At 41.0% G+C, this 15526-nt stretch overlaps 2 protein-coding genes across 4 annotated transcripts; both read right to left on the bottom strand.

The window, feature by feature from the left end:
• LOC145899447 (uncharacterized) lies at positions 1-7701 on the bottom strand. Of its 3 annotated transcripts, none has more exons than XM_082988232.1 (11): positions 7452-7701; positions 6732-6869; positions 5601-5792; positions 4894-5112; positions 4631-4722; positions 4096-4547; positions 3501-3617; positions 2920-2978; positions 1582-1785; positions 1238-1404; positions 1-1024 (listed from the first exon to the last, which is right to left on the bottom strand). In XM_082988232.1, the coding sequence occupies exons 1-11, from the start codon at positions 7659-7661 to the stop codon at positions 742-744; spliced, it is 2133 nt and encodes a 710-aa protein (XP_082844358.1). In that variant the 5' UTR covers positions 7662-7701; the 3' UTR covers positions 1-741. The 3 variants fall into 3 exon arrangements, with proteins under 3 accessions (XP_082844358.1, XP_082844357.1, XP_082844359.1); XM_082988231.1 differs by having other exon boundaries at positions 3501-3620; XM_082988233.1 differs by lacking the exon at positions 7452-7701 and adding an exon at positions 7130-7383 and having other exon boundaries at positions 3501-3620.
• Positions 7702-10893: 3192 nt separating this feature from the next.
• On the bottom strand, positions 10894-12481 carry LOC145899465 (uncharacterized). The gene is made up of 2 exons (XM_082988253.1): positions 12034-12481; positions 10894-11894 (listed from the first exon to the last, which is right to left on the bottom strand). Exons 1-2 carry the CDS (start codon positions 12391-12393, stop codon positions 11538-11540), a joined length of 717 nt encoding a protein of 238 aa, XP_082844379.1. The 5' UTR covers positions 12394-12481; the 3' UTR covers positions 10894-11537.
• Between the last annotated feature and the right edge of the window lie 3045 nt (positions 12482-15526).

Genomic DNA, 15526 nt, shown 5'->3' on the forward strand with positions numbered 1-15526 from the left:
ACATTTGAGGCATATAAACAAAAAGCTTTTAATGTCATCAAACTCACTTGAAAACCATCAGTTACGTAAGCAGTGACATTGACTATTTTCACAATAACGTCATAGGTTAAATTCTAGGCTATGTATTTTTTCATAAGCTTTCGGCAGAAACACTAGAATCAAAAACGTTTAAACTTGAATCTAAAAAAGCGACCAGGGTGGAAAAGAGCACGCAAGACAAAAACAACAAACATTGAATAATTCGGACACTTTCCAAACAACAACGCTGTTTGTTCATTAGATTTTTCAATGTTCACGTAAATGTATATATACGTTTATCTATATTGCCGCTTACGATTTCAAAATTTTCCAATGCATTTACTATGATTTAAAACGGCGAATTACTTTCCTAAGTAATAATGCACCAATAACCATTGCTAAGACAGCAATTGGTTCGAAATCGCAGATGAACTTTTTCACTTGAGACAAAACTAGTTCCGTTTTTCAACAGTGGGTCGTTTACCGTGTTTACCACGAGGGCAGTGGGCGAGAAAAAAAGGTAAAAGGGTCAATAAACAAACAAATGCCACATTCAGCAAGAAATGTAAACAAAGTTGTGAGTTAAGTAACCACGTATTAGTGTTTTCCTTGGTCCAATGTTTTTCACGGCAAGAAGTAGAACTTTCTGTAGTGCACTTACGATTGGCAAGAAAACAGTGCAACTGGCTGATGTGTCGACAAATACAAACAAGGAATAACTTTTCACAAACCCTCTGTAGAATTGTCACGCATGAGCGGTTTAGTGACGTTATTGGGCGACACGGTCTTTTTGTTGCCTGACGCGTGTCGCTCTTCCTCAAACACATCGTCGGCTTGGCTGGAGAGTGGGACATCAGTGCGGGGATTGGAGCTGGGAAAGTCGGTCGACGGCTTTTGGGGCTTTCGTTTGCGGCGGATTGAACCGGCCGGACTCGAGAAATGGAAGGTGGAAGCGCTAAAAAGTCGCCGCGTCTTTCGGTGGCACTGACACTTTCCCCGCACTTTTCTGTATGACATGAATAAGATTGAATTGTAATATTTGCACCGCGAGTATGCTTTTGCACCAAAGTATCTATTGAACATATATCGACGTATTAAAATAATTTTGCTGTGCATAAGGCAATATGGAAGCTACGCCCATTGCCTGGCAATTCCACTGGTTTTGATTACACCACAAAGTACACTTTTTATCACTGTAAAACACGTAAAATTTGATTACTTGTATCTTTGTGTGAAATTATCTCTGTAGTGGGGATTGAAGAAGACGTAAACGATGGGGTTGAATAGAGGGGAGAGAAAGGGTCCAAACAATGTGATGATCTCGACTGCTTCCGGTACGTACACGGTGCCGTATGTGGTCGGTACAAGTTGAATCAATTTTCGTATCTATCACCAGAAAATACCATTTTAAAACCGAATTCAGTTTTGAAGAGACCTGTACTGTCCGTAGAAGAAGCATTTTATGTCAACAACTTTATCAGATGAAACAAAATTGTCAACAAAACTAGCATTGGCTATTTGTTATAAGTTGCAACAATCGTGTGCCATTGCGGAAAATCTTACCAGGAAGGGAAGGTAAAGGACAACGAAGACCATACAGATAGCAGTTGTCATCTTTGTGATGCGACTAGCACTCTTGCGCACCATGCGGTTGCGCTTTCGCTTCTGCGTATCCCGCTTGGTGGAGCCACGCAGCGAGGCATTAAATGCAAACGGGAAAAATGACGACGTGGACGAGTGAAAGAATCGACGACGAGATGCATCACTCTACAAAACACATGCTTAAGTTGTTCGTACTAGAATCAATCCAAAGTGGGTACCAGAACCAATTCAGACAGCGCACACAGTTTCGACCCTATCGGGTTCCATTATTAGAGCTTATGGCTGAGAAGGTCATGCCGACCAGCAAGGCAAAAGCTGTTGTCCATTGTGGCCACTTTGCAGAAGTTTATCCGGTTTAAAGTCACCAGCTGCACTGATAGACTTGGTAGGGCGAAAGAGTGTGCACTGGTTTATTTTCTTCTACAAATCAAAGTAAATTCAGGCTATTTTTTAATTTTGTATATTACATCCTTCGTGGGCTAAGTTAAGCCGATGCCCGAAACCCATAACTTGAAGACAGAGAAAAAATACCGATAAAACGTACTTTATTTCTAGAGTTGGTTTAAGTGTATATACGTCTTTTCCAAATAACCCAAGAAAGAAAGTAGTGACGTATACGCTTTGGCTTTAATACAGGTAACAACGTTGGCAGCTTGCTACAAGCTGATATGCATCATACGCAACAACTTTGTATGCATGTGTAGCCTTGACGCACTTTCCTGTTTTCGTAAAGTGAAGCCAGTGCGGTTGGCGGAAGAAGGTTGCCTTTGGTTTTAAGCAAGCTCAGCAACACTTGTTAATGCATTGCTGTATACACGTGCGGGGTACTGCAAACAGTACTTAGCTCAAATCTACCCAATGCACTGCTTAACGTTAATGCATTTTCCTGCAGCTTGCACTGCGTTTAACATTAATAGTCGATCACGCAGTTTTACCTCTTTGGTTTGAGTTACCACTAAAACAATATTGACCTTAAACCTGGAAACCAAAACCTTTCTGGGAACATTGCAACAGGTTAAAGGTGATTTCGAAAACTTGTTTATAATACATCTTAACAATCCGCTATACTACAGTACAGGATATACCCTCTTTCGTCACAGCTTGAGGCTTGCGTCATTTTTACGTCAAGGAAATACTGCGTCTTGCTCCTTACGTGCAAGGCCTAAATTAACCGCCGTTTAAGAGGTCACTACCTCAGCCATGTTCATAATTAACCCCCTCCCAACCTCGTGTGTGTGATTGTAACCACGTTTACGATGACGTGTTTGTGGTTGCCATGGCACCCTGTTTGAAACTTACCTCATCACTCGACTTTGTTCCGACCGAGAATTTCCCTGATTCATTGTCGGCCATTTTCGCTGAAACGACATTTAGCCATTCGCGTTAATCAAACCACAACCGGTTATTGCACATATCCTGTAGCCAAGCAGCACACACATACTGTGCTGTTGCACCTAATTTTCATCACACAATATTTTTCGTACTTAACGTAATGATGTATTACAATAACGATAAAAATGAGTAGGCATTATTAGTGCAACAGACCCCATGGGAAAGGGGATGCAGCCGGTGCTGCGTACCAGGATCAAAGCCAATCTAGGGGGCCCACGAACACCATTGCTTTCTTTAAAACAAGGTCATTTCTATCGTTAAGTTTGGGTCCCACCCTACAATTTCATATGAACTGCAAAATAGTTCTCGCGCCTGCACGCTTGTTTGCTCTCAAGGGCCCTATGTAATAATGTTATTATGCCACAAACATTTTGACCAAAATACCTATAACAAGTGTATGTGTCATCAAAGACACTCGCAAAAGTGTTGCATATTCGCATGCATGCAAGAGACATCGTGTAAGTTTTGCCGTAAGGCTTGTGGTTTACCTGCAGGGTAATCGAGTACTTGACGAAGCAGGTTCGGTGTTTGTGGCTTGACGGGTACAGTTATTGCTTGCAGAATGTTGTCTGCGCTTGAACATCGGCGAAGAGACCTTGGGTGCGCTGCTGCAACAAGAGATAACAAGCTGCTTTGTTCAAGTAATGCGAGTTACTAAAAGCAAGATGCTATGTGTCAGTAATCATGATATTTTTTGGTTCCCAGTATGATGACGCAAAATTATACAAAAACCCTAATACAAGCAAAAATTTTAGACACTGGATATTTTATACTGACTTATTTATGCAAAACATTATAGAAAACCACCCTTAGAACAGTCACAAGCCAGACAGAAACCTTCAGAACAATCACAGGAATGATAAGCAAAATGGAAGTCTTTGCTTGGCCGTTTAGTCAGCAAAGTCGTCTTATAGTCACACCAGCTGCACTGATGAGACCTTTTAGGTCGAAATAGTGGCCATCTGTCTGCAGCTTACACAAATCATACAAATGCATGACAAAATCTTTCCATTACTATGTAGAACTTGTTGTTCATTTTAAACTCCCTGCTTAGTCATTAATTTGAGATACAAAAGTTATTACCCGCCGAACTTCGGGTTCGTTGATGTGGATTTGGCCACTCAGCGTATTGCGTGTGTGCCACCAGAGGGGATGGGGGCCTCGGATTTAGAGGGTCCAGCGCAGGGGGGGTAAGAAGGCGCTTGGCCCCTGACTGGATAATTCCGGACCGTGGGCGACGGGAGCTCCCGGAACTCGTCTTGGCTCGGGGGATGGGGGCAAACGGTGGGGTCAAGTTCGCAGTCGGGGGGGTGCGGCTAAACCGACCGCTGTTCGTCCGCGGTTTGGGTGAAATACTGTTCGAGAAATCACTCGCGAAATCTTTCTCGATCTTGGGAATGTTGAGAGGAGGAGGACGGGTCTTCGACATGCGCTTCCGGAAATTTGAAGTGGGAGTCAGGTCGCCTTGGGGAGTGGTGGCCGGGGACTCCTCCCCTCCAGACATGTCGATGATGTCATCGGCACTTTTGTGCATCCTGCGATTGATTGACAAGTCTCAAGGTGAATTGAAACACAAAAAGTAAAAAAAAATCTTCCGATAAAAGACAAAGTCGGTTACTTTTTTCGTTTAATCGACCATTTCGTGGAAGGCTGTTTCGCTTTCTCGTGAATGCTTCGCAGTTTTTTCATTTGTTTTTGACGTTTCCGTATCTGCAGAAAATAAATCGTAAACGCGTGTGGATTACAAAAACTGCAAAAGGCCCGAACGACGTAATTAATCTGCATGAGCACTTTTTACACGTTTTCACAATCAATGCGACAAGAAAAGTACGTAGAACTGTGGGAAGGAATGACGTTTTGTACCGACGTTGCTTTTCTCACCTTCACAACTATCGCGATATTTGCAGCCAGCAGTATGATTAGTAGGATGGCGTTGATGAAGGCGAGAATCAAGTTAAACGTCCTGTATTGTACTCCCCACTCGAACGAGCATACGTCCAGCCATGGCACAGCCACGTATTTACTGAAATCGGTGTAGAACGGAAGGGTGAAGTAGAAACCATACATCCCCATCACTCCAGCTAGAATTCCCCACTTGGCCTGGAATGCGTAGAAGAATGGTCGCTTGTATTTCAGTGGTAAAAAAGAAAATGAATAGATTTAGAAATGGTGTCCCCATATGGTTATGTTAGGCCAGGAATACTGTTGTTTAAGCAATCTTGACGTTACGCAGGCATCCATTATAATATTAAATCTTCAAAAAAGGAGAAAAAATTGCTCGGTCAAATGGTTATTAAAGTCCGTGTCTTTACGAAGATGGTAAAACACCATAACACAGTCAGGTCGGCGTTTTCGACCCATATATAAGTCTGTCGAACATAGAAATCTGTGCGAATATTAATGCTATATTTTAGTGCAGTATTTCAATTGAAAAACATGGCAAAACAACAGGTGGTTGCTTTGTTCACACCTAACCGTTAACGTTTTCAATGTTTCACAGAGTTCTATGTTCCACATACTCATATGTGAACCGAAAATGCCGACCAGTCTGTTTTGTGGTGTTTTAGCTTTTCCGGCTGTGTGTTTACCCTGAGGTACGGGTGACTCTTGTACCACACATGAAAATACACGGCCACGGCGCGATCTACTGCCATGATGATAGCAACCAGTGGTGAGAGGAGAGTGCTCGTCGCGAACAGATAACCGCTGATGTTGCACAAGGCAATGTTCGGGTCACAACTATTCGGCATGAACATTGGAAACAGGAACAGTACGACGCACTAAAGCACAAAGAAATGCATAAAATTGCAGTGAATAACGAGAAATATGCGTGCCTGATAATTTTATTTTTGGATTTAACTATTAATAAAAAATTTAAAAATTTTCTAGAAAAAATGTTGATCTATAAAGTAACATATATGTATAAGTGAGGTATACGAAGAAAGCACGTATTTGCCAACATCACTTATTTGTTGCATACCAGACGTACGTGTATGGTTCTTGATAAACCTGGCGTATGGTGAACAAAAAACTGAACGGGCATATTTCGCCCTACAACTTGCCGCAATATGAAAACGAAGTTTAAATTTAAACTATTATCCCTTCTATAGTTTATTTTTGAGTGGCAGTTTGTTGTACATCGGAAATCACAAATCACAAATAGTCAGGATCCGCTTCCCGAATACTTAAACATATCCGGTTGTCCATACGATTGACTGATGCCAACACTTAAATTGTTATGTATGTTGCCCATAACGTCAGTGGCGGGATACGTGACATGTTGCGGGCGCAGACGACCTTTACATGCGACCCCGCACGAGTCAAGCCTCCAAGGACGTAAACTTGGTGCGAATGGTTTGCCCTGGAGACCTGCTGGCAATTTTGAAGTCTTGCCAAACAATATATGCGATGCCAAACTAACACATGCGATGCCGAAAAGAGGATTGAACGTACAGATTTTAAAATAAATGCCAACAACACACACGCTCAATTTCAGATAGTTCACACCAAACATTGCACGCGTGTACGTAAAATGGTTTGTAAAAGTATGAAATATTGCTATCATGTCTATTTCTAATTTTGTGATGACCCCATATCACAAAACGCACATCTAATTGAAACAGGAAATTTGCAAAACGTCAAAAAAACAGTATTTTAAACAAATTTGGACCAGATTTATTGGAAAGAGTTCAAAGAACAAACACAATTGTTTTATTAACCTGCATAATATCCAATACATTGAGTGTCCTCACGCAGCCGAAAAGGAAAGACACATGCTTGCCACGCACGTTTATTGGAACACTGAATACTATGATGGCAGCGGCGATGTTGACAAACAGGATGAGCAGAAGAATAATCTGCAATATAATATTTTGGGTAATTTACGTGAAAAAGTTTGGCCACCACCATGCAGCACACTATACTGTGTCGAACAAGCGTGTACGTTGCTATCACTCCTATGCACAGAAGTATCTTATGTCAAAAAATTAGCACGTGGCCTTGCAATGACGTCGTAGGTAACCCCACTAGTTAAATATTCTGGGAGTTCTAGGGAAAGTCTTGGAGTGAAAATACATAAAAAACATCTTAATTTCATACTATAAATATGCGCCCGTACCAAAGCTCAAAGAATAGTGTAGCGCTGGAACATGTCGCGTATAGCAATACCGGACATCCCACGTTTACGTCAAAGAAACATTACTCTTACTGCTCCTCTGTGTCGTTATAACCGTTCCCCAATTAAGCGCCCTAATGTAACATACTGCTTTAACTTGCATAAACTAGCACTGTTACCCAGCATGAGGTAACTTGAGTTTTGTACTTATCTGTTATACAGTGCTTCTGAGAGTGAAGACAATTTGTTGATTCACACATTTGTAAACAATTAGTGCAATTTGCTTGCTAACGAGGTTTCTCAGAAGCCCGCCGTTCGTTTTTACCTGCAACGCAATCCGAGAAGCATCTCCCCAAACATCACAGTTCAACGTCAGAACTTCCTCGGTGGGAAAATCCGAAATGTTGTTGGCGTAAGTCGTGGCCACAACCAAAACTCGACCGCCCTGGGATAAATTTGTTGCCTTTGTTGTTGGCTCAAAACCAGATCCAGTTACAAAGCTTGAAAAAGTGTTCAGCACTGCCTGGGTTGCCATTCAGGTTCGCTATTGCATTTTCTGATTGCACATAGTTATTAACCGCCCTTACCTAAAATATACAGCAATAGAAATACTTTAAACCACCATATGTTATTGTTTCCTCTAAGTTGTTGCGTTGTCTCTTTGCTTAGCACATGCAGACATCCTAGCCTGCTTAACAAAGGAAGAAGGGATATTATCAGGTACTTGGTAACACATATACTTTAAAACAATGTTAAACATTTAAAGCAAGATAACACTGCACCAAACCAGCTGAAGCCGCGCTTTCAATAGCGAACTTATGCAAGCGCCTCTGTTGTTTACGTTTCTCGGCACACTGGATCACGCATTTTTGCTTTCCATACTAAGCGTTCGGATCAGCGATACCAGCAGCCGCCGAAGACTCAATGGTGAACAGGAAGAGCTTTCTCATTCATCAGAGGTGCTTGCGCGTGCAATGACGCATTGCCCCTTATCCCGGTTAATGCTCGTCCGACAATTTTTCTACCTTGCATGTACATTTAGGGCAGAGGTTGCCTGGCCAGTAAGCGTAGCTGATTTTTCAACGCCTATCAAGGTAAAATGCTGACACTGTACATAACACAGTTCAATTACGTGACGGTAAAACTTGGGAACTTTAAAGCACTTATTTGACCAATGAATCAGTTCTGTACCTACATAGCGACATCAAACGGCCAATTCATTGTGGACACGATTTAATAAACACAAGTTCATTGCAATTACTACAAGCAGGCGGAATTTTTAAATGAAGCAATATGCATGAAGCAATTAATCACCGTGGTGACGTTAACACTGCGTGCCCAGCGCCACGGGTAGGAGCTGTCGAACTTCTTTCTTCCACTTTTTGCAGCGCACGTAATCTTCGATGTAGTGAGGAGAATGGGCTGCACTGAATGAAGTGCTACGCACTGACGAAATACCTGAGACGAAATATTTGAGAAGAACTGTCACTCCGCATAGATGTTCGTTGATCCCTCGGTTGGCAACCTGGTATTCAGCATCTTGACATTTCGTCACCCCTTTGCAACATTTACACTTGCCGTCCACGAACGGCCCCACGCGGAAAATATCTTGACAGCCTCGGTCACCAATGGCAGCAGATCCTCCCTTGGCACAATCATCGTTTTCGAATTCGATGTTTAGGACGACCTGTCGGTGAAACATTTTAATTTAAAATCTCTAAAAAGCGAATTAAAGTTGCTGGGAATAAACTGAAAAAATCAATCTGGTAGACAGATGTTTAAAATCACAAAAATATATTTCGGCCGGTAAAGGGCATCATCAGTTTCTATGGAATCAAACCCATTATTCGTGACGGAAACAAGTTAAAAACATCAAGGCCATTTTTCTTTCAGTATAACTAATTAAACAAGCTTAGATATGCATCTGTATTTCTGGGCATAACAGAACGTTCTCAGCAACCTTTGCAATGCCGGGTGTTGCAAGTGAAATTCCACCGATGCATATAATTGCTGACATCTCCTTGATTTTCGAAAATCCTGGATAGACCTGTAAGTGCTTATAGGCTTCACACACCATCTTTGCCCCTTGGCTATGACAAAACCACACTAAGCTTATCAGGTCGCACGTTTTACATTCTTTTGCAATACAATTCTCGCCATCAAGTTCTCATCTTCTTTTAGCAGCGATGGACTTTTGTTGGGCAAGACTTGCAACACCGGGTCAAAATCGAGTCCGAAAATGCTTTGGACCATTTGTTGGAATAACGTCTCGTAGTCTTCAGTCTTCAAGCCACCGTAACCAGCCACGTAACAAACAGTGGCGTTTGGATAAAGCATGGATGGTTTTAACATGCTTGAGACACAAACCCTTTTGCAATCCTTCTAGAAACCACATTTGTTTACACAAACAATAAAATGACATAATACAACACACCACGTCTTTGTATGTTAGCACAAAAGCGTTCTGTACCACCTTCTTGATACAAAATAGTTTGGCCCTGCCCGGTACTTGGTAATCCTTGCAGCACTGCACTGTTACTATGCAGCAACATACTGACTTTCTCACAAGGAAAAATAAATACCATTTGTTTAAACAGTTTGTTTGCTAAGCGAAACCTTACTTTCCACACTTGAATAACATCACTCATGTTTTTTTTATGATACAGCCAGCATATGAAACAAGGAACAAGAATACAGAGTTTGTGCGTTTCATATATCCATTAGGTTTCAGCAAGTCACAGCATATACTAACAGAGTCTAAAAAAATACACCCGGACAAAGTTACAAATCGCTGTGGATACCTTGCAGGCACTGTAGTACCACTTGTTACAGCGCGCATATTCTTCGATATAGTGAGGAGAATGCACAGTACTTGATGAAGCACTATATAGACTGGTTTGACAGAGCAGACAATCCGCAAAAATATTTATTTGTGCCTCGGGTGGAGTTGTGTTATCTTGCATCGTTATAGGTTAGTTTATGCACCGTTGCAACATTTACACTTGTCCCAACAGGAATAACTAAATTGTTTTGGAAAGATGGCAGTGGATCCGCACATCGCGCGTAAATGACATGTGGATGATAATCGAAAGTTCACAATCACAAATTCACCAACTTGACCCTTTTGAACTCCTCGTGTTCTACGATTACTTAACGACAATACGCGTTCTCTTGGATCTAAAGCAGCTGGTGTTTTCTAATTCAAACTTGTGTTTCTTTAAAATACGTAGGGACAAAGGCTTGTAATATACCTTCCATAATTCTGCACATAAGTTTGTCCCTACCTTTTACTTAGTATAAGCCTTACAACATGACATTGTTACTGTACAGTATATAACATACTACTGCTTCATTGTAAGCAGTAGTGTTGGCCAAGTGTGTATGTGGGCGTCGCCCACCTCTTCGCAAGTAAACATAAATACCATTTGTTTATACAGTTTGTTTGCTAAGTTCAACGAATCCCTTGCGCCGAAAAACTCGCCGTTACTGGGGAATTCCTAGTCAGTTTCATTTCCTCCGCTTAGTAATATACTTCAATTCAGCAGGTAGAATTGGCCGACTTCAGGTCATTTCTCCAGTGCCTCGCTGCAAGAAACAAGCGCGCGCCACCGAAGCTCCTGGGAGCGTCGCGCCGAACGCGAGGTATGGGGCTCGTGTCGATGATGCTGTTTGAGGCCGATTCATAAAGAGACGCAAGTCGCGTTTGGTTCCGCACAATGTTACTTTTTAAGCCCTGTTTAACAGAATAGCATTTAAATACATTTTATTCTTCATGTAAATCGATTCATCATCCTTCACAATGGCGTGCATAACAGCACGTCACCATTGTACATATAGTTATTCGCCACTGTGTGTGGTAAAAAGAAAACTAATTACGTTACAACACATTACATTCGGTTATTCACTCCACGGTATTTAATTTTTGTCGAAACTTAATTAAATGCTACTACTTGTTTTTTGATAAGGACATACAGAGTATTTATTTTTTGTGTGTGCACAAATATGAGTGCTTTGATGGCGATTGAAAAAGTTAAAGTCTTCTCACTGCTTTATGGTCAATTTGATAAATAATGTGTCCACAATATAGGATATACACCCTGACATGGTGTTACCATAGCCATTTTCATTGTACATCCAATATTGTTGACATATGTTTCTTACCATAGCATTGCATATAGCATGTTGACAAAAAATATTTTTTTAGTCGTCGCCGTTACAACAGAAGAAACGGTAAAACGCACAAGGTATCATGAATTTACACAGAAACTATTTTTGCTTTCTTCTGTCAGTTTCTGTTGACGTTCGATAAATGCGGTGAAATACACAAAGCATCATGATAGTACACAGAAACGATTTCTACTAAAATTAAAACATTTTGTCCGAAACTCGCTTCAAAAGTAGAACCAAACTTTTAAGAATGGACTTGGCATTCAGTGTCGATGGCTACTGGTAAAAGTTTACGTACTTCTTTCTTCCATGATTTGCATTGCACATATTCGTCGATCAGATGGGAATATTCGGTGTTGACGCTTGTAGAAGGAAAAGACCTCACAAGCTCTTTTGCACTGACAGACAACCCACAAGCGACTTCGGCCACACCCTTGCTGGCAGGTTTATATTCGACCTCGCGACGAGATTTGCCAGTGCAACATCCACACATTCCATCCTTGTACGGGCCGATAACCAAAAGGTGGCCGACTCTTTTGCCAACTGTCACAGATCCACTTTTGGAGTATTGGTCATTTTCGAACTCGACGTTAAGAGTGACCTGCAAGAAAATATAAGTAAAATTTCATGCACTGAACTTTCTAAATCAGACAAAAAGTAGTTTGAAACATGAATGTATTTGTGGGTTTAAAAGACCGAAATAAAATAAATACTGTATCAAAAGCGTTCAGGTGTATTACTTCTGCCATATCATCCGTTGCCAGCGAAGCTCCCCCAATGCAAATAATAGCCGAGCTTTCTTTGATCTTGTCAAATACTTGAGGTTGAGATTTTTGTAGCTCCTTGTAAGCATCGCAAACCATTTTTGCACCATGGCTGTGGCAAAACCAAACTGTACTAATAAGTTCGCAAGCATCAATGTCACCAGCGGTTCTTTTAATGAACTGATTGAGCTCTTGGTCCACACTTTGCATTAGGACACTCTTGTTCGGCAAAACCTGGAGGTTGGGTTCAAAATCAAGACCAAATATACTTTCAACGAGTTGGTGCAAAATGGCTTTAAAAGGGGGAGGTCGTTTTACCGCCGATTCCAGGTACATAATAAATTGTTGCTTTCGGGCACAAGATGTCTGTTTTCGTCATGGTTCTGCTAGAATAGTACAGATCTATAAACCTATCGACCAGCCTTTAAACCTATAAACATAAAATAACTGTGTTCTTCATGTTTGCTGAATCTGAAGAGTTTCAAGTGAGTTTAGGTTTTAAACGACATGTATCATCGTGGCCGCGTATATACAAACAAACTTAACGCCCTTTGTCGAATGGTAAAGAAAGACTCGCGTATAAAAAAATTGTTAAACCACGATAAACAACAGATGTTATCAAGATTGCAATATGTGCACGTACTGGTAGATTTTTTTTTATGTAAGTAACACTTATTCTATGAATGTCCTTTGTTTTAAATAAACAACCAGTACAGTTTAAAACGTACGTAGTAAACACTGGCCTTTGGACACATCTTGGCGTTTTGGTCAGTCATTTCCATACATACAAAGGTCCTTCAGGAGCAAACAGAAATAAACATGTTTTGTTTCTTCGTCCCCCAAACAATGCAATGTATGATGAATTACATCAACAAGTTATTTATTTAGTTTTTTAACTGGAAACCATAATAAAGATCCAAATGCATTACAATCCTTGCAAATCACACATTCATAAACCAAATTTAAGTAATAGGCTTTGCCGTCAAATTTTTTGCTTAAATTAAAGAAATGACAAATATTGTTCGGTCAGTCTCTAAACTCATCCTGGTTCAACAAACCTGCTAACTCTGCGTTGCCGTTGCGAAGCCTTTTCGCAAAAGCAACCTGACACTTCATTGTCTCCTTTTGTATCGTCCGTTATGTACTTTTGTAACTTCAACGATATTCCCGGTAGCGTGCACTCTGTGCCGAAACAGACAAGGGATTCTATTACGGTTCGCAAAGCGTAACCAAAACACTCCGGACAAAAGAACGGGTCAAATTTATTTTGAAGCAGCCAATGGAGATCGCCAAGAAACGGCACGTGACGTTGCGTTGTAGCACAGGGGTTTGTGTTGTGTATACAAGGCGCTACGGTTTCCTCTTAAACAGGTGAATGCAAAAATACAGAGATCAAATATACACTGGTCCTTACCCAACTATTACAGGACCAGAGAGTCACAAATCAGGCTTTTCCGAATATCTATTTTATCGCTATAAATAAGTTAAAAAATCCGGTCGAATCTGGTTGCGTTTTGACTCGACTTCAATGCTGCTGTGGTTATTGTCGTTTTGGATGGGTTTGATTTCGGTACATTGCTCATTGTGACTTTCCATACCCCAGGGTTGCCCCGGACATTTTTCATGTCGCGTATATGCAAATAATTGACGAAAAGGTTCCTCATTTCGGTTTCCCCTTTGCGCTTGCGGTTTGAAAGAGGAACTACAGTTTCGCTGGTGCTGCGTGATTTGAAGTAGGGTGTACTTCGCCTGCCGACACGCCTGCAGGCGTAAATTTGGCTTTCACAAAAGACAGGTTTATAGGGCAGTGTTATTATCGCGTTTGCCGTACAGTATTATTATGGATAGTTCTTAATTCGTTGAAATGTTCTCGTGCCCGTTTGCAATCGAACAAACACATGACCTTTGCATTTGAGAACTTTGCAGAACTTGAGTTGTAGTTCGAGAAATAATATTGCTTGTTGTTAACCGTCGTCTTGCCGCTCCAATTACAAAGAAGTGTATGTATCTTAGCTTGGTGAATACCTATTTGCGAAACCATTGCGGGTTTGTTAAAACGTAGATTGAAAGGAGAAACAATTGCGATATGTTTTCCGAAATAACTAAAGAGTTGAAGTAAGAAAAAACTCAACTTTGTAATAAATAGTGGCCTCGCATGTATTTGTGAGATAACAATAACATTATAGACAGTGAAGTGTGTGTGATTGTTGACTGTATTTCTTGTGAACAACTTCTGACTGGTTTGGAGCTTGGCGGATGTAAGTATTTTTCCCGCGGACTTGTGTAATAGCGGTGTAGCGATACGGTGATACGACACGAATGACGATGTGTTTTTTGCATAGGTTACCATCAACGTGGAATTTAAAAACGATGAAATAGCGAAGGGCGGCGCAAACCTGATCGGTGCGCGGAGGGGACAAATTCTGAAAGTTGGCCCGTTCAAAAATAGATCGTGCCTTTGTTGCGTCGAGGATTCGAAGCACGAACCCGAACTCAAAGCAACGAGGAAAAGTTTTGATGGGATTTCCCTCGGTATATCCACGGCATTGCGAGGTGCGTCGACCACAGCCAGCTCTAGTTCCGCCGGTGACCTCGACGAAGAGAAAGCACATTACATTGTTGAATGTAAGAAGTGGAGACAACGCGTACAACAGATGCTACCGATAGGTCAACCCTGTCAAACCCATTCGAGGAGTTCAACCCTAATTGAAGAGACCTTCGAGTTTATCTTTGCGTAATGCACACATTTACATAGATTTTCTCTCTTTGTGTAAACTAATTGTAAGCAAATATGACCCATGTTCCAAATTTTAACCGTTCACAAATTTGTACATACTTATATACGTGTGGGCATTATTTAATGCCAGTTAAATTTTCGTGTGGAATGCAGTAGGCTTTTGGGCAAAGCATGGATGGTTTTAACATGCTTGAGATACAAACCCTTTTGCAATCCTTCAAGAAACAACATTTGTGTACACAAACAATAAAATGACATAATACAACACACCACGTCTTTGTATGTTAGCACAAAAGCTTTCTGTACCACCTTCTTGATACAAAAAAGTTTGGCTCTGTCTGTTACTTCGTAAACGTCACAGCATTGCACTGTTACTATACAGAAACATACTAACTTCCACGCATGAAAGAAAATACCATTTGTTTAAAAAGTTTGTTTGCAAAGCGAAACCTTACCTTCCACACCTGAGTAACGGCACTCGTATTTTTTTTATGATACAGCCAGCATATGAAACAAGGAACAAGAATACAGAGTTTGTGCCTTTCATATATCCATTAGGTTTCAGCAAGTCACTGCATATACTAACAGAGTCTAAAAAAATATACCCGAACAAAGTTACAAATCGCTGTGGGTACCTTGCAGGCACTGTTAGTACCACTTGTTGCAGCGCACATATTCTTCGATATAGTAAGGAGAATGGACAGTACTTGATGAAGCACTATATATAGACTG

Source organism: Ascidia mentula, chromosome 4 (assembly GCF_947561715.1).
Source record: "Ascidia mentula chromosome 4, kaAscMent1.1, whole genome shotgun sequence".
NCBI classification, from domain to species: domain Eukaryota; kingdom Metazoa; phylum Chordata; class Ascidiacea; order Phlebobranchia; family Ascidiidae; genus Ascidia; species Ascidia mentula.

Coding starts and splice junctions, on each gene's coding strand:
- LOC145899447 (XM_082988231.1), bottom strand. CDS start 7,661: ATGGCAACCCAGGCAGTGCTGAACACTTTTTCAAGCTTTGTAACTGGA. Junction 1,786..2,919: donor GAACAAAGTCGAGTGATGAG/GTAAGTTTCAAA, acceptor TGTGTTTTGTAG/AGTGATGCATCTCGTCGTCG. Junction 1,025..1,237: donor AATTTCACACAAAGATACAA/GTAATCAAATTT, acceptor CATGTCATACAG/AAAAGTGCGGGGAAAGTGTC.
- LOC145899465 (XM_082988253.1), bottom strand. CDS start 12,393: ATGTACCTGGAATCGGCGGTAAAACGACCTCCCCCTTTTAAAGCCATT. Junction 11,895..12,033: donor CAACGGATGATATGGCAGAA/GTAATACACCTG, acceptor ATTTTCTTGCAG/GTCACTCTTAACGTCGAGTT.